The sequence below is a fragment of the Mauremys mutica genome, chromosome 2, assembly GCF_020497125.1.
Source record: "Mauremys mutica isolate MM-2020 ecotype Southern chromosome 2, ASM2049712v1, whole genome shotgun sequence".
In the NCBI taxonomy this organism is placed as follows: Eukaryota; Metazoa; Chordata; order Testudines; family Geoemydidae; genus Mauremys; species Mauremys mutica.
In genome coordinates, this window is record NC_059073.1 from 282290982 (window position 1) to 282314476 (window position 23495).

The 23495-nt window shown below is 44.3% G+C and overlaps 1 protein-coding gene and 1 long non-coding RNA gene across 7 annotated transcripts in view; one reads left to right on the forward strand and one right to left on the reverse strand.

The window, feature by feature from the left end:
• LOC123362851 overlaps nucleotides 1–23495 on the forward strand; it is a 109952-nt gene that overhangs the window by 22741 nt on the left and 63716 nt on the right. The gene's annotated exons all lie outside the window — the stretch shown is intronic.
• Nucleotides 7544–23495, reverse strand: part of LOC123362849 (sodium channel protein type 5 subunit alpha-like) — a 169369-nt gene continuing 153417 nt past the window's right edge. The window contains exons 24-29 of the mRNA XM_045003355.1: nucleotides 23356–23409; nucleotides 20164–20223; nucleotides 14169–14310; nucleotides 12863–12963; nucleotides 12164–12434; nucleotides 7544–10460 (exon numbers count right to left, since the gene is read on the reverse strand). Coding sequence (XP_044859290.1) covers nucleotides 9235–10460; nucleotides 12164–12434; nucleotides 12863–12963; nucleotides 14169–14310; nucleotides 20164–20223; nucleotides 23356–23409 — 1854 coding nt within the window. The 3' untranslated portion in view covers nucleotides 7544–9234. The remainder of the gene's footprint in view (nucleotides 10461–12163; nucleotides 12435–12862; nucleotides 12964–14168; nucleotides 14311–20163; nucleotides 20224–23355; nucleotides 23410–23495) is intronic.

The following is a 23495-nucleotide window of genomic DNA, read 5'->3' on the forward strand; positions in this document are numbered from 1 at the left end:
CTTCCATTGTCTTCTGCCTGTAATCAAGATAGTTAGACAGGGGAATCCACATTCCCTTCTCTAAGCTGGGCTCAGCTGCTTTCCAGACACACTTTAAGAACACATTTCCACTACACAAATGTAACTATACACAACCCACACATGTATCACATAGGGATTTTTGTGTTCGGCAGGTCAACAGTTTACGAAGGATATCTTACGTGACACCTTTTAGATATGGCTTATGACAACACTGTGTTGGGGACAGTGCCTTTGTCAGGCCTGATATGAATTACGGTATAGTGGGCCCTCCGCTAGTAGGCACTGAGGGGCTCTTAGCGTAACAACTGCCTGTTAAATTTAATTGTCTTGTATACAATATTCTGTTTGCGTATGAAAAGGGCACCAAAAGATCACTTTGGTGTATTCTCTCTTTTCCTCATCAGTGAGGGGTAGAGCACAGGAGGATGTCTGCAGCAGCAGCATCCAGGGCAAATATCAGGGAGTTTACCTTGTATTCTTGTGTTCTCTCTATTAAACCAGAAGCCATCTAGAATTGATCAGATCTCTGGGCCCAGCAAGGCTAGCTGCCTGAGTTGCCAAAATTCACACTTCTGTAACAAAGCCATTTATGCTATGGGCTCCTTGGCTGCACTGCAAGATGGCTGTATATTCCTGCCCATCCTGGCTAATAGCCATTGATGGACATCATGGACTTATCCTCCATGAATTTATCTAGGTCTTTTTTGAACCCTGTTATGGTCTTGGCCTTCACAACATCCTCTGGTAAGGAGTTCCACAGGTTGATAGTGTGTTGTGTGAAGAAATACTTTCTTTTGTTGTTTTAAACCTGCTGCCTATTAATTTAATTTGGTGACTCCTAGTTCTTGTGTTATGAGAAGTAGTAAACAACACTTCCTTGTCTACTTTCTCTACTCCAGTCCTGATTTTATAGACCTCTATCATATCCTACCCTTACTCATCTCTTTTCCAAGAAAAGTCCCAATCTTATTAATCTCGCCTCATACGGAAGCCGTTCCATACCCCTAATCATTTTTGTTGCCCTTTTCTGAAGCTTTTCCAATTCTAATATATCTTTTTTAAGATGGGGCTACCACATCTGCACACAGTATTCAAGATACATGGATTTATATAGAGGCAACATGATATTTTCTGTCCTATTTTCTATCCCCTTCTTAATTATTCCCAGCATTCTGTTTGCTTTTTTGACTGCTGCTGCACACTGAGTGGATGTTTTCAGAGAACTATCCATAATGACTCCAAGATCTCTTTCTTGAGTGGTAACAGCTAATTTAGACCCCATTGTTTTATATGTATACTTGGGATTATGCTTTCCAATGTGCATTTACTTTGCATTTATCAACATTAAATTTCATCTGCCATTTTGTTGCCCAGTCACCCAGGTTTGAGAGATCGTTTGTAGCTTTTCACAGTCTGCCTGGGTCTTAACTATCTTTAGTAATTTGGTATCATCTGCAAATTTTACCACCTCACTGTTTACCCCTTTTTCCAGATCATTTATGAATATGTTGAATAGGACTGGTCCCAGAACAGACCCCTGGGGGACACCGCTATTTACTGCTCTCCATTCTGAAAACTGACCATTTATACCTATCCTTTGTTTACTATCTTTTAACCAGTTACCAGTCCATGAAAGCACCTTCCCTCTTATCCCATGGCAGCTTATTTGCATTAGAGCCTTTGTTGAGGGACCTTGTCAAAGGCTTTCTGAAAATCTAAGTACACTATATCCACTGGATCCCCTTGGTCCACATGCTTGTTGACCCCTTCAAAGAATTCTAGTAGATTGGTGAGGCAAGATTTCCCCTTACTAAAACCATGTTGACTCTTCCTCAACAAATTATGTTCATCTATATGTCTGACAATATTGTTCTTTATTATAGTTGCAACCAGTTTGCCCGGTACTGAAGTCAGGCTTACGGGCCTGTAATTACCAGGATCACCTCTGGAGCCCTTTTTAAAAATTGGCGTCACATTAGCTATCCTCCAGTCATCTGGTACAGAAGCTGATTTAAATGATAGGTTACAGACTACAGTTAGCAGTTCTGCAAATTCACATTTGAGTTTTTTCAGAACACTTGGGTGAATATCATCTGGTCCTGTTGACTTATTGCTGTTTAGTTTATCAATTTGTTCCAAAAGCTCCTCTAATGACACTTCTGTAATGATATCTCATGTGCGGTCAGTCAGTCATAGGGGAGATTGAACAACCACCAAACCATGACAGCCAATACTATATCCAGAGATCCAATTAGAGAGTCTGTGCATGGAGAGAGTGGATCCCATAGACCTATCCACAACAGACACAAAAAGTGTCTAGGGGACTTTCTGGATGGTTTGATTCTGTAATGACGACCACCAGAGAGACGTCTCATAGATAAATGTAAAAAGGAGTAACTAGTGGTTCAAACAGCTGTTTCATGAGAGGGTTAAGAATGTTGAGATCCCAAAGCAAAGTAGGATCTCTAATTTCTGTAAAAATATTCATAAGACATTTTGGGCACCTCATTGTGGTTGGATGGGTGAAAATTAAGAACCCTTCTACTGGTCAGGGGAAGGCTGATGGAACTCACAGACAGTCCTGATTTCTTCAATTCCAACAGGCAATCCAAGATTGTGGAAAAAGATGATGGCAGTTACACCAAAGATGATCTCTTTTCTATTTCTGGAGATGTTTGTCTTGTAGATTCCTTCCCGCTGTTTAACAACACCTGTTGTACTTCCGATGAACAGTTGAACCTCTAGTCCCAAAAAACATTGAGGTTACTTGGAGTTGTGGAATGTTCAGACTTTAGTGAAGTGTGTGAGCAACATCCTGAGACAACAGTCAAGAAAAGATCGGGGAAATTTTTTAGGGAAAAAAGAAAATGGAAACAATTCCAACTATTATATATCTGATCAACTAACTAATGTAGTAACAATTATGTACTATATCCTAAACCTAAAGAGAAAAACTGGCACCCACTAAACACCATTTCTGGCCAAAGGTGGTTGAGAAGGAACTGAGGGCTGTTCACCCATACATCCCTATATAGCCTCAGTGCCCAGCCTGAGAATGTGTAGGGTGCATGTGAGGGCTGAATGTGCACTGCTACCAAAAATCTCTGTACAAAGGTGCAGAGCACATGCACACCTGAAGTTGGGCACCCATAAGGACACTACTTGAAGATGTCTACTGTAATAGCTGCTGTTTGACGTTATCCAGAGCTATAGTGAAATGGAGTGCTATCATATATGACTACAACATCAGTTTTTTCCCAAATACAGATCAGAAATATTTATGGAACTCTTCTGACTTTTCTGCATTATTATTGATAATTCTACCATTTCCATCTAGTAATGGACCCATACCATTGGACCGATACCAATATAATCACTTTTTGTTCCTAGTTTACTTAATAAGCTCTTTCTTATTATCCTTAACTCTTCCAGCCATAGATTTCTCCTTGTGTCTCTTTTCTTTCCTTATTCATTTTCTACAATTCCTAGCTTCTGATTTATATTAATTACAATCAACTTCTCCTTTCTTTCATGTTATATATTATTATTTAACTTTCTATAGCTGCCTTCACTTTCCCTCTAAACCGGGTCATTTTTGTTTTAACCAATATGGCTTTCTGCATTGTGTTTTTTTGGGCATCTAAGTACATTGTTCTTAATTCCCAATTGTCATTGAGAATTGAAAGGGATCCTGGGGGCTGGAAGATGAGAGGATGGGGCCAATCTCCAGGGGAAAGGGATCTGAATCACTTCACCTCATGCTGGGTCCGGGCTGAGGGGAGGCCAATTGCACAGAACAAGGAATAAGCCAGAGCAACTGGATACGAGTGACTCACTGGTATCCGAGACATTGCAGGAGCTGGCACCTTTCATGAGGCCTTTCAGGTAAAGTAGCTTGTGGGAAGGGGAAAGCTTTGTGGCCTTTTCAGTCATTACAGCACAGACCTAGCCTATGTGCTGACCAAGATCAGAGATTTCTTCCTCTAGATTCCCCCAAACATTGCCTTCTCCTCTGACTCAGGGGGTTCCATTGAAACTTTCCTGCTTGCTCTCCAAGTTGAGGGAATGGGGGAAACAAGGAGGGGTGGGGGCTTTGAAAAACGTACCCCCCAGCTCTATGGCATTTGTTCTGGCCTGCTCTCAGTGAAGGGAGCTTACATGTGGCCTGCTCAGCCGTCTCTGAGGGGACCTCAACAACACATTGGCTGGGAGCCAGGTTTCACTGTGGCCTGTTGTCTGCCTACCATTTCAGAGAGGAGGTGCCATCCTCCAAGCCATCCTCAGAAAGCCCAAAGGAGGGGATTGAGTTTAGCAGGTGTGAGGAAAAAACCTTCAAAACCAGTGATGAAACAAGAGAGCTGTTTAGTTACAAATCTTTTAAAACTGTCATGAAATCTGCACCGCAAAGGGACCCGGAGACTGCAGCATGAGCTGCTCAGATGCAGAGAATTCTACAGTGCTCTTCTTGGGCTGCCAAACACCAGGATCACAGCCAAGAGCTGGCTTGTCCCAAGTTGCATGGGTACAGGGAGCATCTCACTGTGAAGACTGGCTGGGAGGAACCAAAGGGGAACAATTTTCACTTTTTCATAGGTGGGGAAACCGAGGCAGGGAGGTTGAGTAACTTTTGCAAGCTTGCACAGGAAGCTTTTGTCAGAGCTTGGACGAGAAACCAAGGTTCCTGCCTCCCTGTCCTGTTACTGATAACAGGGCATTAAAGTAGTAAGAATTTTCTGGTGACTCAGTGGCTAAGAAAACACAACCTGGCAGGAGACACTCATTGGATAGAACCTCAGACACTCTGTAACCTTGATTGTAGACTTGGACTATCCTAAAAAAAATCCCCTTTCTATCAGGAGTCCTTTAAAACTTTGGATAATATTTCGAAAAGCACCTATGTGACTTAGGAACTTCTGTCCCATTTTCAAAAATGACTTAGATAAGTAAATAGGACTCAGACTCCTATCTCCCCACTGAGTTTCGAACTGTAAAAAGTACATCATATAACCACATCATTTGGCTTCACCCAGTTTAATACCTACTTCATCATAGTATCTTATTAACAAGAACTTCAAGCATACAATATACATCATTACTCCATATTAATGAATGCAAGGTTAAGAAAGTTTTTCTTTATACGTCATTTTAACCAAAACCACTAGGTGGAAGTGTTCAGCAAGTTTAACGTTTATCTAGCCTGCGTTTCTAGTTTCATGCCACCTGCTGCTAATATTCTCAGATTCTAAATTACTCCAGAACTAATTGCCTTGTAATTTTAGTCAAATTTAGATCAAGATTGAGAGTATTTCTAAATGGTATGTTCTGTCTAGTTCAATTACAAGTTACTGGGCTCATTGGAGGAATAATTGAGTGAAATGACCTGTTATGCAGGTCAGATAGCTAAGCGTTGCTCAGATTTTTCAGGTTGCTGACCCCTTATTCGAAGACAAGAATTTTCACAACCCCCTTACATTTGCTACAAAAGTAAGAGTAAAAATGTATCAGTGGTAACAACGGTAAGCCTATATAATTTGTGTGTTTTGAAAAGTGGACAGATAAAACTAACTTGAAAGGCAAGCTTGTGCAGGAAGTAAGGGAGTGAGATTTTCTTTGTTTTAGATTGTAATAAAATTTCTAACACCTTCTAACCCCCTGATTGTCTTTCATGGCTTCCTTGGTGGTTGCTATCCATCGATTGAGAACCAATGGACTAGATAATCAGAATGATTCCTTTTGATAATTATATTCCATGGTATAACTGCTGATATAACTAACAGAAATGGGTGTTTTACTGGTTAGTGCTAAGTGGTCCAAAAATCTTTCTGTTAATTCATGTTCTGATCAGCGTGTGCATGTGAAAGGAAATTAGCATGGTGATTACTATAATTTTCTGTCAAAGGTGTGTGCACTTAAGCTAGTGGGATGAGGTATACGGAGAAGAGCTGCAGTATCGCTGGTTGTGGCCGGTTTCACTTCCCTTTACTATGGAGATATTTACTGGTGCTCTATCACAGTCAGAGGTTAACTGATAATACAAAATGTTATCAAGCAAGTGTGTGTCTGGTGGAGTTGTGCCGGAATCAGTTCTTGGTCTTTTGCTATTTAATAATTTTTCCTAATGACTTGGAAGAAAACAAAATTATTACAGATCAAGTTTGCAGATGACACAAAGATTGGGGGAGTGGTAAATAACGAAGAGGCTACTGATACAGAGTGATCTGGATCACCTGGTAAGCTAGGCATAAGCAAACAATGTGTAGTTCAATATAGCTTAATGCATAAAAGAACAGGCCATACTTACAGGATCCTGGGAAGCAGCAACTCTGAAAAAGACTTGGCAATAATGGTAGATAATCACAAGAACACGCGCTCCCAATGTGATATTGTGGCAAAAAGGACCGATGCAATCCTTGAATAATAGGGGATTATCGAGTAGGGACGGTCTGTTACCTCTGTATTTAGCACTGGTTCAACTGCTGCAACTGCTGCTGGAATACTATGTCCACTTCTGGTATCCACACTTCAAAAAGGATATTGAAAAATTGAAGAGAATTAAAAATGAGTACAGGAATGATTAAAGGATTGGAAAACATGCCTTATATGAGAGACTGAAGGAGCTCAATCTGTTTAGTTTATCAAAGATAACATTAAGAGGTGACTTGATCATGGTACATAAGTACCTACATAGGGAATATATTTAATAGAGGGCTTGCAGACAAAGGGATAACAAAATCCAATGTTTGGATATTGAAGCCAGACAAATGCAGACTAGAAATGAGGTGCAATTTTTTAAGTGAGGGAACCAAGGGTTGTGGTGAGTTCCCCATCACTGTAAATTTTTAAATCAAGATTGGTTAGATAAGGTCTAGTTCAGTCACAACAATTGGCTGTGAAGCAGGAATTAATTCAGACAAGTCCTATGGCCTGTGTTATGCAGGAAATCAGAGGAGGTAAGCATAATGGTCCCTTCTGCTCTTAACATACAAACATGAATCTATGTTCTTTTGGTGTCCTAGAGTCTCCTGCTTGTTTAATAGAAGAGTAAAGATGAAGGTTGGCTAGTCTCCCAGCCAGGGTTACAAATGAAAAGGAAATACTTGTAATTGTACATTTTCGCAAGGTGAGATGATGGGGGCTTCATAGACTTACACATAATTCAAAGCTTTGCAAGATCGCTGGTGTGCAGAATGCTAAATATTGTATGTGTGCAGTCCACAAGATGGGGCAGGTACCTACCTCATACAAGGAGATGTGCAGGAATTTAAATTTGACTGCTTTTGGAGGGTATTTTAGAACAGCAGTCATGGGCTGGGGCAGCGAACAGTGATCAGCTGCTGGGGTTGGAGTAGTGGATGGGCTGGGTCTGAGGCCAAAGCAGCGGCTGGATCTGGGGCTGGAGCAGAGGTTGGAGCTGGGGTAGTGAACAGTGGTCAGCTGCATAGTTCCACTGATTTCAATAGTACAGAGTCACAGACTTCAATGAAACTATGCTGATTCACACCAATAAAGGATACTGCCCATGGTGTCTAGCTTCAAAGTACAGGGAGAAAGTAACAGCATGGGCCCAAAACTCCATAGTGAGAGACCATTTACACCAGGAGAAGCAGGGGGAATAAAACAGAAAGAAAGATAGATAAAAGGCATTATAAATATTATTTATTATTTTTTGTATTCAAATAGTACTGTGAAGCCTCAATTAAGACTGGGGCCACACTGTGCAAGGCACTGTACGTATGCATAGTAAGAGCCAGTCCCTGCCCAAAGAGCTCACAATCTAAATAGATAGACAGACAAAAGTGGGAGAAAGGGAGATTTATTAAAGGAAGTATTAATATTCCCATTTTATAGAGGAGGAACTGAGTGAAAGACAGATTAAGGTACATCTGCACTGCAGTCAGATGTGATTTTCCTATGGTCATATGGAAAGTCTGTAGCCAAGCAAGGAACTGAACCCAGATCAGAGTCCCAGTCCAGTGCCTCAGCCACAAAGCCAAGCTTTTTTTCTGTCTGAAAACACTGTGGGGAAGAAAGGAAAGCTGTGCCTCCCCTGGACCCGTCACCCTTGATAGTCACATGAATCTTGCCACTTTTTAAAAATCTTATCTTGAAAAGTGATTTACATATACAATTAACAGTTTTAAATATGCAATGTAAGTGTCAAGAGAGACTTGAGTGGTCTTGTGGCTCTGAATACCTAACAATGCAACAGAAAGGAAGACAAATCAGTAAATGAAAAGCAAAATGGTTCATACTTTCTGTATTTCATGCATCTCAAATAAGTATTTACACACATGGTAGAAGAGACTGAAGGCAGGCCAAGGTGTAGAGTTCTTTGTGGAGAAGTCCAGGCTAATGATATCATGATGTCATAAGAGTCACAAAGATCTTTAGAAAGAAAACATGATGAAGATAAAGATGCCAACTTCATAATTCCAGAGGAAAAGCAGTTCAGTTTTGTGTAAAAAAAAAAATTCTAATGTAATTCATTACTGTTTTTGGAATGTTAGGTATTACATTTATTGTCATTATGCTGCAGTAACTTGACTACAATAGTATACATACCATGGCTATTGTTTAAATTCATCATATTGGAGGAGTTCCAGTACAGTTTGACATATCAATGGGTCATGCAATAGCTATGTTTATGGTATGTGGGTCACAGAACTGAAAAGATTGGGGGTCATTAGTCTACCAGGTTTATTATCAAAGTGTTAATTATGCTATATTTCACCCTCGCTCCCTACTTCAAAACCCTCACAAACCATTACATTTTCTCCCACTCCTTTCCCAGACAGCTATTTCTTTCCAGATATCTTGAAACTTATTTTCCACTTCTTGAACTTGGTTCACAATGAGGCAAACCAATCTAAATGGGTGGGTGTTTGGTTAGCAGAAGTAAGCAAAGTGCAGCTCTAATCAGCTCTGTGTCTGGGCCATAGTAACAAGATACCAAGGATTCTGCCTTAAGTCACAACTGCCACCAATATAACAGTTATGACTCTACACAGATACTTCCTAGGTATATCTAAATATAAACATTGAGTAAAGTTGAATGTAGCAAGGTCAAAGGTGACAGCTTATGAACTCCCATAGTTAAGGGTAGAAGAACCTTAGTTTCTTTTGCAACTAATGTTTAAAAAGAAGGCTGCTTTGGTTGCTGTATATTTACATCATTATCTTCTGTGAATATTTTAAAGCATTATTAACAAAATATTAAACAATGTATTCTTTATCTTTGTCTGGAGATAGCTGACAACCTATAGGTACATCACATTTGGAAGAGTCCACCGTCTTTACCTGGAGGTTGTCATTAGTGTCCCCGGTGACACTGTTATAGGATGGAGGGAAAGATGTTGAAGACACAGTCTCAGACTTGTCTAGATTCCTACCATAATTTTCATTCATCATAAATGCAATGAGACCTTCCTTCTGTGAAGCATCTTCAAGGATGTCACCATCACAAGTTCTGTAATATAAGAGAGAGGCCTGCTTCATGGACCGTTGAATCAAATGACTCCTATAGGCTCTCTGGATAATAATGGCAGAAACCTCCTCTTCTTTGTGTCTGAGCGTGGATGTGATTGGTTCATGAAAAAACCTGGATGGATTGGCAGCCATAAACTTTTCCTCTGTCTGTTCTTTTAGTTTGTCCATCTCCCCAGATTCTCCTAGCACCCGTTTGGTAAAAGCAAACAAAATATCCAAACAGTGGATCCTATCTCCGCTAGCCAAGGGAAGGTCCATTGCTAGGAGCTCAATTTTGTTTGGTTTGGCTATGCGTAAAGGTTCTGCCAAAGCATCTGCAAAGTCTGAAAGTGCAGAATACTCAATAAATTGAGTTGCTTCAGGATCAAACTTCTCCCAGATTTTATAAAACATATCAAAGTCATCTTCACCCACAGGATCTGTACTTTCTTCAGTGGCAACATTGAAGTTTTCTAAAATAACAGCTATATACATGTTTACAACAATGAGAAATGATATAATGATGTAACTTACAAAGAAAATAATACCCACAGCAGGTTTACCACATTCTCCCACACCACCTTGTATGTTTGGATCACAAAAAGGAGGTCCAGTGTTTAAAATAGGACTGAGAAGACCATCCCAGCCAGCAGATGTTGTCATTTGGAAGAGACAGAGCATACTATTAGCAAAGGTTTGGAAGTTGAACATGTCATCAATCCCACTCTCCCACTTAACATAAGCAAATTTAGACATGCCAAAAATGGCGTAAATAAACATGACCAGAAAAAGTAAGAGGCCAATGTTGAACAGAGCAGGAAGGGACATCATTAAGGCAAAAAGGAGAGTTCTAATTCCTTTGGCAGCTCGGACAAGTCTTAGTATTCGTCCAATCTGAGCCAACCGAATGACTCTGAAGAGTGTAGGTGAGAAGTAATTTTCAAATGCATTAACAATGTGAGAAACCAGAGTACCTAAAGAGAAAAAAAAAGGATTAATCAGTTAGAATTTCTAATTTCTTCTGAATTAGTAACTGAAAGAAATAATATTATTCGTAAAACTGGTATCTCCCTGACATTAATGCGTTGATGATCTAGCATTGACAACTCTTACAGGAAAACTTACACATTTTAAAAAAAGATTAATGGCTTATCTGTAAAACTTTAGAAATTAAAAAAATAACACACTTTTATGGAATTGTATGTTGTTCCCATAAAATCTGTGAGCTGCTGCACATGGAGAACACATATGTATACGTAAGTAGGTGTTCTATGTACAGCATTTTGCACAGCCACTGGGTGTGTAGGTTATGTGACTGTGTTTTAACATTTGGTCATAAAGGTTGAAAAAAATCAAAGCTCAAATAACAAACCAAAACATGACACCAGAATCATAGGCACTCAGATGCCTAGATGAGAACCATGTAAGCAAGACAGACAGAAACAGATAAAGTAAATCCATGCTAACAGTGTGGCTTTTGGCCCCTCTCTTGTGATTTGACTACTTTATTAGTCTGATAATGCCACCAAACTAATGGAGAATTCCATTTTCACTAGCAGTAGAGTCTATTCTTTTCAATCCAGAGGTCCTAGATTCAATCCCTGCAGATGATTAGTCCAGGGGTGTCCTTATGCAACGAAATGCTAAACTTATTCTGGTCTTTTGCAGCCCCAAGTAGTCTCATACAACAACAAAAAGAAAAAGGTGCTCTTCTAAACATCATTTGGTCAAAACTTGATGGAAATATCTATACTTTTTTTTTCACATGATAGAAGAACTGTTTTCTTTCTCTTGTTCTCCCTTTAGGTCTACTTACTTATTTTTTCTATTTGTTGGGAAGTCCTTGAAGCAACATGCACTATAGAGAAATACTTCTCTAAAAGAGAAGATACATTTTAAAATTCTCCTAATCATTATGGGCTTTACAGGGACCCACTTCTTTGCTTGTCTGTTTTCACCCTTATGTCATCACAGAGGAGGTAGAAAGGGAAAGAGGAAGAGGAAGAGATTAGGATACATTTGTCCCACTACTCTTATTGCTACTGCAAATATGTCTAATAGTGTGGGGAAGTAGACATGTTTAAGACTGGTGGAAAAAAGGCTAATGGATAATTTTACATAGGTTTTGTAATAACTTTGATAAAGAAATCTACATATATGGTCCTTTTTATTGGTATTTAATACATTGACTTTTTAATGTGCTATGCTGAATAATTCCACAAAAGGCCATCTTGGACATTTCTAAAGATGTCTCTAGAAACACTGTGCCCTTTAAACATGTAACAAACTTTAAGGATGTACTTTCTCCTCTGTCACTAATACTTTGCATCCTTTGTCGAACTGATTAATATACTTTATTTAGAAATGTACTCAGTGCATAAAAAAGCATATATTCCTCTTAAAATGAGGAAAAGGCATGAAATCTATATTTATTCATTCATTTTTTGATGTTTCCAGTTAAATTAAATTATTTGTTTTTCAAAATGGCTAATGGTGCCAAAAATGCACATGGGTCCAAATGTGATACCTAGGGAACCCAGAAAGGGTAGGAGTGGACTTCCAAAACCACACGGCCAACTCCTAGAGCAGAAAGGGGGGGGGTGGAAACATATAAAATAATGTATGGTGGTGAAATATAAAGGGCTATTACTGAGCTTGTTGGAATAGTTTTACATACCAACAATAGACATAATGACCACACTTAAATCAAATATGTTCCAGCCATTGGTGAAATAGTAGTGTCTCAGAGCCAATAATTTCACGATGCATTCTACAGTAAAGATGGCAACAAAGAACATGTTGATTTTGTTAAGAATGTCAGTCTTCCTTATACTTTGATCGTCAGTTTCCACCATCATAGTGATCATGTTAAGGCAGATGAGAATCATGATGATAATTTCAAAGGCTTCGCTTGTTACGATGTCAAAAAAAAACCCTTGGTATTTGTTCTGCAGGGGGGGGGGGAAAAAGAGTATTTAGTATTAGTTATGAAAATGTGGCCATGCTTAGGCATGCGTATTTACTTACTAGCAGTCTTTATGTGTTTCAATGTTATTTAATTCCATTATAGATAGATATATCAGAGAAAGGTAGAGTATAAAAAATGAGAGCATAATTTCCTTCCCATTCTGAAAGATAATCAATTCCATGGTAAATATTTCTGCAAAGAACTTCATAAATATGTATTCTTTATAATCCTTCAGTGGCAATTTGTTGGTACAGAATTAATTCTATGAACATTCTCTGAACATCAGTGGAAGCAAATACATTATATATAATTAATTAATTAATACATTTTTGGGTGGATTAAGTTAATTTTACTATGGATTTTCACTGACTAGAAATACTTTAATTGGAAGAACTCAAGTGGTCTCACCAATGGCCTTGGGATAGGTTTTTGGGGTTTCTTGGATCCCAGTTTTTTCATTGCGTTATAATATTTTCTCTGTTCTTCTGTCATAAAGATGTCTTGTCCACCTAAGTATATGGAGATAATGATACTGTTACTATTGATGAGAAAAAAACATCCTTGCCATGCAAGAGTCTAAAATTTTGGAAGCTAACATTTCTTTTTCTTCCTTTTTATCTCTTTCTGTTACTAACCCTTCTCACAGTACCTAATTGGGATCAAATGCATTTTAAAAAGTTCTGTGGTGGCACTCCACTGGCTCAGAAAGCAGGAAAATGACTAGGCACATGAGGGAAGGACAGGGCCGGTGCAACCATTTAGGCAACCTAGGCAGTCGCCTAGGGCGCTGGGATTTGGGGGGTGCCATTTTCTTCGGCAGCGACCGCGGCAGCCGGATCTTCGGCCACCCCAATTGCTGCCGGCATTTAGGCGGAGGGAGCTGGGGCAGGGGAGCGCGGGGAGGGCCGACTGCAGCAAGTAAGGGGTGGGGGCAGCACGCAGGGGAACTCCCCGCCCCAGCTCACCCTGCCCTGCCTCCTCCCCGATCACGCTGTGGCTGCTTCACTTCTCCCACCTCCCAGGCTTGTGGTGCCAATTAGCTTAGGCGCCGGAAGCCTGGGAGGCGGGAGAAGTGAAGCAGCGACGGCGTGCTCAGGATGCTCATGCTCGGAGCAGGGGTAAGCTGGGGCTGGGGGGTGCCTCAGGGCGAAAGGTGGGGAATGAGGAGCTGCTGCAAGGGGGGCACCTCAGGGCGGTGAGGGCGAGCTGCCGCAGGGGGGGCGCCTCAGGACAGGGGTGTGGGGGGGGAGACAAGGTGGAAGTTTTGCCTAGGGCACGAAACATCCTTGCACCAGCTCTGGGGAGGGATCAACTTGTCCCCTCCCCTTGACCTCCTGTTGTTGCTGCCCTTACCAGCTCTGTTGCACTGCCCAATCCCAGAACTGCTCCTCAGACCCTGTCCCACAGTGCTTAGCTCCAAGGTAGGGGAAGTAGCATTCAAGGGACTGTGTAGCTGACTTCACAGCCTCTTGAATCAGTGCTGCCTCTGGAGCCAACGGCTACATGGAGGGAAACATGGGAAAGGCATGGGGAAGGGGAAGCACTTCATAGCACTTACACTTGTAATGCTGCCTCAGTTAAATTCAATACTGATGCTGTTCCATGTAATAAATGTAAATAAATGTTTTAGAGCTTCAGTGTACAGTTGGCATCCTATATGTTGAAGACAGCATGTAAGGGATATATTAGGGGCCTGGAAACATATCCAATATACTTATCTTTTTCTTTTGTTGGTTAAAATTGTCAATAATGACACCAACAAAGAGATTCAGTGTGAAGAAAGATCCAAAGATGATGAAAACCACAAAATAGAGGTACATGTATAGACAATGTTCCTTCTTTGGCTGTTTGTCTTTCTGCAAAAATGATAACCAAGATGAAAAATGACTGAAAACAATATGCCTCTGTTCCTAGAATGAGTTCCAAATCGGTGCTTCGATCCCCCTGTGCAGAGTTCATTGCAGGATATCAAATTTACTATATCACTACAAATCATGAAAAAAGTTTTCTAGTTAAAAACTTCTAGTTGTCAACAATAAGTACTCCTGACAGAATTCTGCGCCCCAGCAGGAGAACAGAATTCATATGGCCCGCATATTTCTGTGCACAAAAATGCAAAAGAAAGAAAGAAAAATCTGCCAGAGGACATGCCTCTTCTCCGGTAGCTCATTCAGTGCATCTATTCCAGCATGCCTGGAGCAGCCACAGAGACGGGGGAGAGGGGCTGGATGTGCATGCCTGTGTGGTTGATCACTGGCGATGTGTGGGGGTAGAGGCTAGGCGTACATGCATGCCAAGGAGAGAGAGAATCTGTCCCTCTCTCTTGAGTCTGCAGCTCCTGACATGGAAGGGTAGAGCTTTTTATTATGCATGAGGCTGGCTATGTCCTGTAGGCACAAATGTAGAAGCGTGCCTCTGTAGTAGCATTGTTAAAGTTGCTGTTGATGTTTAATCGAGCTCATTCTCTGAGGCATAAATGTAGCAGCTGCCTGTGTAGTAACATTGTTAATGCTTCTATTGTTAGTTAACTGTTCCCATTCTCAGTCAATTTCCCCAGGAGCATAAAACCTGTAAACGTTTTAAGGCTGTTACATTGCCAATGTGATGTAAAGGAGCCTTCTTATAAATGACAGTAAGGAAATCCTCAGCTAGGAAGATCTATGCACTTTTTCACTTTTTTCCTGTTCCAAAGTGGCACAATGGGGTTAGATTACAGTTCAGGATTTATTTTACTTTTACTTACCCATTAAAAAAAAAAGATTTTGAGGGCAAATAAAATGTCAGGACAATCAGAACCAAGCACTTCCGAAAGTACCCAGCCAGGTCCAGGACAATGATTAGCAAAACTGTATGACTTTCATGTCTGAAAGTCTGAGCACTTTAAAATAACTTTATTTATTTATTTTTGCTGCTGCTGTTTGGTGTTCCGTAATGTAATTTAAATGAAAATCCAGGATTATAACTGGAATGCTGGGTATGCTACCAAGTGTTTGTAACTTAACTTTCACATGTTTAGGAAATGCTGAATAGTTATTGTGACTTTTTTTCTGTATTGTAGTTTAAATAAATTACCAAAACAATTGAAACTGGGGTGATTATATTGTATTATTATGACAAATAAAAATATGCAGAATTTTGAATTTTTTGGCACAGAATCCCCCCAGGAATAAGTAAGACTTGCATTTCATGGGTGCATTTGAGGAGGGGAGAGAAAATCTACAGTGTGATGTTGGATAAAGTTAAATCTAAGGACACCACAGAAAATGTGGATGACAATTTTACTGAGAGCAATGTTTCTCCTAGCACTTGGCTATCCTTCTTGGGGACCTGAAAATATCTTCTAAAATAATATGCCAAATTTTCTGTTGTCAATGAAGTAAATGGGCAATGAATTTGGCCCAATGTATTTTAGTGGTATTATTGCTATTGTCTGTTGTTTTGATTTCTCTGCAATCTTTAAGGTCTTCTCTGTCCACATATGGAAGAGATCACTGCAACTCACACTGATGTTGATTATACTTGTGCTAAGAAACTTATAGGACAATATCTCCCATTCCATTTACGCTGCTGACAAAGACATTAAAAGCTTGAAGAATTAATTATTTTAAGGAAAGTGAGAGGAGTTGCACTTCTGTCTTCATGCAAGGACACAAGAAAATGTTTCTCTTTTTAACCTTCTGTTTAAACTATATATTGTGACTTAATATATGCCCAATTCAACTTCCATTGAAGTCAATAGGAGTCTTTATTGACTTCAATGAAAGTTGAATCACATCTTACTGGCATGATTTTCAAAGGTTCGAGGAGCAACCCACAGCTTTGATTGAGGTCGGTGGGAACAGACAGTTACCTTTTCTGTAACTGGTGTTCTTCAAGATGTGCTGCTCATGTCTATTCCACAATAGGTGTGCGTGATCACCACGTGCACCAGTGCCGGAAGTTTTTCCCCTACCAGTACCCGGAGGAGGGAGTGCCCCCCACAACCCCTGGAGTGGCGCCTGCCTAGCATGGTATAAGGGGAGCTGCATGCTCCTCCCAACCCCAGTTCCTTCTTGCCAGACAACTCCAACAGAGGGGAAGGAGGGTGGGATGTGGAATAGACATGAGCAATGCATCTCGAAGAACACCAATTACAGAAAAGGTAACTGTCTTTTCTTCTTCGAGTGATTGCTCATGTGTATTCCACAATAGGTGATTCCAAGCTATATCTGTTGGAGGTGGGTAGGAGTTCACAAGGTCCCAGGATGGAGGACAGCCCTGCCGAACCCAGCGTCATCCCTGGTCTGGAGGACGATCGCACAGTGTGAGGTGAACTTGTGAACCGAAGACCATGTGGCAGCCCTACAAATGTCCTGGATGGGGATGTGGGCCACGAAGGCAGCCGACGAGGCCTGCGCCCAATCAAGTGTGCCCTCAGAAGGGTGGTGGGGGGACACTCTCCAGCTTATAACAGGAATAGATGCACAAAGTGATCCAATTGGAAAGCCGCTGAGTGGAAATCGGCTGGCCCCTTGCACGCTCAACCGAGGCGACAAACAGTTGCGAGGATTTTCTGAATGGCTTAGTCTGCTCGAGATAGAAAGCCAGAACCCGCCGCACATCGAGTGTGTGGAGAGGGTGCTCCTTACTGGACCCGTGAGGCCTGGGGCAGAGGACCGGTAGAAAAATATCCTGACCCGTGTGGTAGGCGGAGACCACCTTTGGGAGGAACACGGGGTGTGGGCAGAGCTGGACCTTGTCCTTATGAAGACCATGTACGGCGGCTCGGAGGTCAGGGCCCTGAGCTCCAAGACTCGCCTGGCCGACGTGATTGCAACCAGGAAGCCCACTGTCCATGAGAGGTTAGACCAGGAGCACACAGGCAGTGGTTCAAACAGGGGCCCCGTAAGACAAGCCAACACCAGGCTTAGGTCCCACTACAGGACTGGGGGTCTAGAATATGGAAAAAGACAGTCCAAACGCTTAAGGAACTGGCCAGTCATAGCATGGGATAATATCATGTGCCCTTGCACTGGTGGATGGAAGGCCGATATGGCTGTCAGGTGCACCTTGACTGACAAGGGTGCCAGGGCCTGGGCCCTCAAGTGGAGGAGGTAATAAAGGATAAGCTGGATTGAGGCAGTCACCGGGGAGACACCCCAGTCAGCCGCCCACCTAGAAAACTGGGACCACTTCACCAAATAAGTGCAGCGAGTGGAAGGCTGTCTACTTTCAAGGAGAATGCGTTGAACCTGCTCTGAGCACGTCCTTTCCACTCCACCTAACCACTGAGCAGCCACGTTGTGAGGTAAAGACCTGTTAGGTTGGGATGGAGGAGGTGGCCCTGGTGCTGAGAGAGCAGATCTGGACAGAGCGGCAAAGGTCATGGCGGAGCTACCACCAGGCCCGTGAGGGTCCCATACCAGTGCTGTCTGGGCCACGCCAAGACAATCAGGAGGACCCGGGTCTTGTCTGACTTTATCTTCTCCAGGACTCTGCTGATTAGAGGGAATGTGGGCAAGGCACAGAGAAGCCGGCCTGACCAGGACAGGAGAAAGGCATCAGAGATAGCGCCCCTCTCCAGTCTCCTCTCCCTACCCACCCACCCTCCGCACCGGGGCATCACCAGTTCGTGAATAGGTCCACCTGGGGAGTTCCCCACCTTTGGAAGAGCCATTGGGTTACTTCCAGGTGGCGGGACCACTCATGTTGCTAGGAAAAATCCCTGCTCAAGCAGGAGCGGCTCTAGGCATTTTGCCGCCCCAAGCACGCAGGGGCGGCTTTAGGCCTATTCCACCAATTCCCCCAAATCGGGTCCCGTGCCTAAGAGGGCCCCGCGCCCAGTGAGAATCCTTTCGCTGGCTAGAGGTGCCTTTTTAATTTTTACTCACCCGGCGGCGCTCTGGCTCTTCGGTGGCACTTTGGTGGCGGGTTCTTTGCTCGCTCTGGGTCTTCGGTGGTGGGTCCCTCAGTGCTGCCAAGGACCTGGAGTGAGTGAAGGACCCGTCGCTGAAGTGCCGCCGAAGACTCGGAGCACTGTCCAGTGAGTACAAGCCCCACATGTTTTTTTACATTTTTTTTTAAGTCATCCCTGCCGGGGGCTGTCAAAACTGTTCGAATTGGGCCCCGCACTTCCTAAAGCCGGCCCTGCAAGCATGGCAGGCAGACTGCCTTCGGCGGCTTGCCTGCGGAGGGTCCGCTGGTCCTCTTGGCGTGCTGGGGCCTGGAGCCGCCCCTGGCTCAAGCAATCCACCCTCTCATTCTGGGCACCCGGTAAGTGGAAGGCCTTCAGATGGATGTCGTGGGCTATACAAAAGTCCCACAGCCTGAGGGCTTCATGACAGACGACAGAGGATCAGGCCCTGCCTTACCTGTTGATATAGAACATCAGGGCCATGTTGTCCATGAGGACTCTGACTACCTTGCCCTCCAGGTGTGAGCGGAAGGCCATACATGCCAGCTGCACCACCCTGAGCTCCTTGACATTTATATGTAGGGTCAGGTCTTGAGCTGACCGCAGGCCTTGGATCTGAAAGTTTCCCACATGGCCCAACCCAGGTCCAATGCATCGGACACCAGCTCCAACAACGGGGCCCTGTCCCTGAATGGGACCCCTTGGAGAATGTTGTTTGGTGCGGACCACCACCGTAGGGAGGCGATCACAGAGTCCAGCACAGTGAGGACTTTGTCCATCCTGTCCATGGCCTGGGAGAACTTTGAGGCCAACCAAAGCTGGAGGGGCCTCATCCTGAGTCTGGCGTGATGGACATGCACGCCAATGTGCACGCTGACATGTGATCCAAGAGTTGCAGGCAAACCCTGGCTGTTGTCACCGGGAACCTTGTGACCAAGTCGATGAGGCCTTTCAGGGTCTTGAATCTATCTGGCAGGAGAGAGGCCCTGGATGACCCAATAAACTCTATGTGTTGGATCGGGACTAACGTGGACTTGGTGTTGCTTACCAACAGGCCCAAGACACTGCCCATGGACAGGAGGAGCGCCACGTCATCCCTCACCTGTGAGTCGGAGGTGCCCTTGAGAAGCCAATCATCCAGAGAGGGAAATATCTGGACCCCCCGCCATCTGAGGTAGGCCACTATCACTGACATGCATTTTGTAAACACCCTGGGGGCAGTGGACAGACCAAACGGGAGGACCATGAATTGGTAATTATTCTGTCCTACCACAAAATGGAGGAAGCGCCTGTGCCCTTGAATATTTGGTGTGGAAATATGTGTCCTGTAGATCGAGGATGGCGTACCAGTCCCCGGGATCCAGGGAGGGGATGATGGAGGCCAGGGAGACCGTGCAGAACTTGAGCTTCACCATGTACTGGTTCAGACCTTGGAGGTCCAGGATGGGTCTGAGCCCCCCTTTGGCCTTCGGGATAAGGAAATAAGGGGAGTAATACCCCTTGCCCATGAACTCCTCAGACACTGCCTCTATTGCTTCTAGTCCTAGAAGCCACCCCACCTCCTGCTCAAGCAGAGATTCATGCAAGGGGTCCCCCAAGAGGGATGGGGCGGGGGTGGTTGAGCAGGGAGGAAGTAAACTGGAGGGTGTAACCCCGGGAGATGGTGTTGAGGACCCATCGGTCCAAGGTTAGCCGTGACCATTCTGGAAGGAAAGCACACAGCCGGTTAGAGAAGGGAAGCTTTATTGGGGGTGAATCCCTGATGAGGACTGGCAGGGTGCCCCTGAGCATCCCATCAAAAATGCCTTTTCCTTACCTCCTTGCCCTTGGAGGACCCAGGCTGCCTCTTATAATCCCGCTGCTTCTTATGGATGGCCTTGTACTTTGTGAGGGCGGCTTGGGCAGGAGTCTGCTGTGGTTTGAACTTAGGTTTTGCCAGAGACAGGACATAGAGGCCCAGAGTCTGGAGGTCATGTGTGAGTCTTTCATGCCATGCAGTCTTGTATCTGTTTCCTCCGCAAACAGAGCTTTCCAGTCAAATGGGAGATCCTGCATGGAAGACTGTGCCTCACTGGACAGCCCAGAGAGCAGGAGCCATGATGTCCGTCTCATGGATACAGCAGGGGCCATTGATCATGCAGCCGTGTCCGCAGCACCCAAGGCTGCCTGCAGGTACGCCTTAGCAGCTACTACCCCTTTCTCCATTTGCACCTTGAACTCCTTCCTATTGTGCTCCTGGAGGGAGTCCTCAAACTAAGGCAGGGAGCCCCACAGATTGAATTTGTACCGGCACAGGAGAACCTGATGGTTCGCCACTTGTAACTGGAAGCTCAAAGATGAATAAATGTTCCTTCTGAAAGAGTCCAGTCTCCAAAAGTCTTTGTTCTTTGGGGTTGGGGCTGGCTGAACCTGCCATTCCCTGTGGTTGACCGACTTGACCACCAGAGAGTTGGGCGCTGGGTGGGTATACAAGTACTCATGCCTCTTAGTGGGTACAAAGTACTTGCATTCTGCCTTTTTAGAGATGGGAACCAATCAGGCTGGTGTTTGCCACAGGGCATTTGAAATCTTAGCCACCCCTTCATGGAGAGGGCAAGGCCTCCCTACGGGGTGCCAATGGGGACAATACGTTAAACAGGGAGTCTGAGGGCTCCTCCATCTCATCTGCCTGGAGGTGTAGGCTTGCTGCCACCCTCTTTAAGAGTGCTTGGTGGGCCCTGAAGTCCTCCTGCAGGGGCTGCAATCGCCTCCTCCGGGCAAGGCCAAGAGGTTGGTGCAGTGCTCTGGGTGTCGGCCGGCACTGGAGGGTCCACCACTTGGTCGGACTCTGGACACGGTGCCGAGGACGTACGTCCTACCAACTGCTTTCTCGGGGGTCTGGAAAGGGAGGCCGATGGTGCTTCCAAAGCTCCGGCCACTGAGTGAGCTCCCACTGGGGGCTGCACTGGAGGCCACAGTACCCACTGGTACCATTGGGCTGGCCATGATGCTCTGGCACTGGTGGGGCTGGTTGTCTAGGTTGGCTGGCCTGGCCCATAGAAGGACTGCAATGAATGGAGACTGTGCTGGCATAAGATCTGCTGCTGTCTCTGGACTGGGAGAAGAGGCAGTGCCAGGAACTACAATGGCCATGGGACTGCGATCTCAATGTGGAGGACCGGTACTGATGGTAATAGCTGCTCCGCGAACGGCCTCAATGAGCGGACTCGCGACGGCGAGATGCCGGCAATCGACCCCTGGGGCTGCGATGTCTTGGTGAAGAGTTGGAGCGGGTGTCTGAGCAGGAAAGGCATCGACGACCACGCATGACTGACTGTGGTACCCTCTCCGAGACGAGGACTGATGGCGATGCCCGCCGCGGTCCCCTCGATATTCACTCCTTGAGGATGAGTGGTGCTGCGAGTCCTGGCTGTACGGGACACAGCCAGACAGTCTGGTTGGTGTCGAGGGCGATCCACCTGGACTCTGCCCCGAGCGGTCACCGGGTAGTGATAGGCATTGGGAATGTTTCCTCAACCGAGACCAGTACTGGGCTGGAGGCAACTGTGGAGATCCCAGTGGTGGCTTGCCTCTGGAGCACGGGGCCGACATCGGTGGCATTCTGGGCACTGGCATGGACATGACATCCTGGACTGCCTGGAGGGCTTCAGGCATGGAAGGGGCCAGATTACTCCGCTCAACTTGAGTCAGAGGCCTGGGGCCCGGTGGGGATCAAGGACTGCCCAACATGGGCCTAGCCTCTGTCCCAAACTTTCCTTGGTGCCGCTGCAAAGAGGGAGTCTTCCTGGCCCTCTTGGCGTGACCTAGGGACGGGGAACAGTGCCGGCTGGTCAATGGCACCAGAGGGTCACTGCGTACTGATGCCATGGTGCCGGGTACCAGTTCGGAGCAACGTGCCGGGGTCGGGGTCAGCGCCGACTCCATCAGGATGGCCCAGAGCCTAATGTCCCTTTCTCTTTTGGTCTGAGGCTTAAATGACTTGCAAATCTTGCACCTTTCGCTGATATGGGTTTCTCCCAAACAGTGCAAACAGACTGCGTGCAGGTCACTTCTTGGCATAGAATGACTACAAGAGCTGCACAACTTAAACCCCAGGGCGTGGGGCATGCCCCGGCCCGGGCTCACTGACTAACTAAACTAACTAAACAGCTAACTAACTACAGGTACTAATGCTGAATTAACAATCAGTTATGGGGACGAGCTACAACAAAGCTGGAGCAGAGCAGTTCTGATGCACCTTTACTGGCGGCAAGAAGGAACGGAGGTTGGGGGGAGCACCCCTTATACCGCACCAGGCAGGCGCCACTCCAGGGATTGCAGGGGGTGCTCCCCCCACATTGGTTCTGCTAGGGGAAAAGCTTCCAGCACCAGTGCACATGGTGAGCCTGCACACCTACTGTGGAATAGACATGAGCAATCACTTGAAGAAGAACTGTTGAGCGCCCAAAATTTGAAAATCAGGTCACTTATTTAGGAGCCTAACTTTAAGCTTCTGCTTTTGAGAATCTTGGCCTAGATGTGTTCTTCCAATTTAAACCTTTGGTTGAAAAGTTATTCTATTACTGTTGAAAAAAAGCAACAAAAAGTTTTAAATAAACCTGAGAAAATTATTTTCAAATGTGGTTACAATTTGAGCTCATTCATTTCCTCAGAAGATATGCTGGTAATTTTGTTCAATTTAAGTCCTTTGGATGCAGGACTGTATCTTCCTCTGTGTTTGTACAGCACCTAATACAGTGGAACCTTAATCCTGACTGAAGTCTCTAGGTGGCACAGTAATACAGACATCAAATATAATAATAATAATTAATAAATAATGCTTGACCATTTATTTTAAATGGATGCTCATCCATTTTAGCTCAGTGAGTAGATAGCACCAAAAAAACCAATGAACAGATTAGATCTACACATTGTGTTCACCAACACTAATAAGCATGAAAATTACAAAACACAAGTAAAAATTGGAGAGATGGTTACAAGAGAGAACATTTTAATTTTCATGACCTACCCCTCGTGAATCTACTGCTGCATACATAATGTCTGTCCAACCTTTAAATGTTGCCTAGAATAACAGAAAAATTATTAAAATCATATTAAACTTATTAAACATATTAGGATGAGATTATTTAGCCTGTTTACAACATCCTT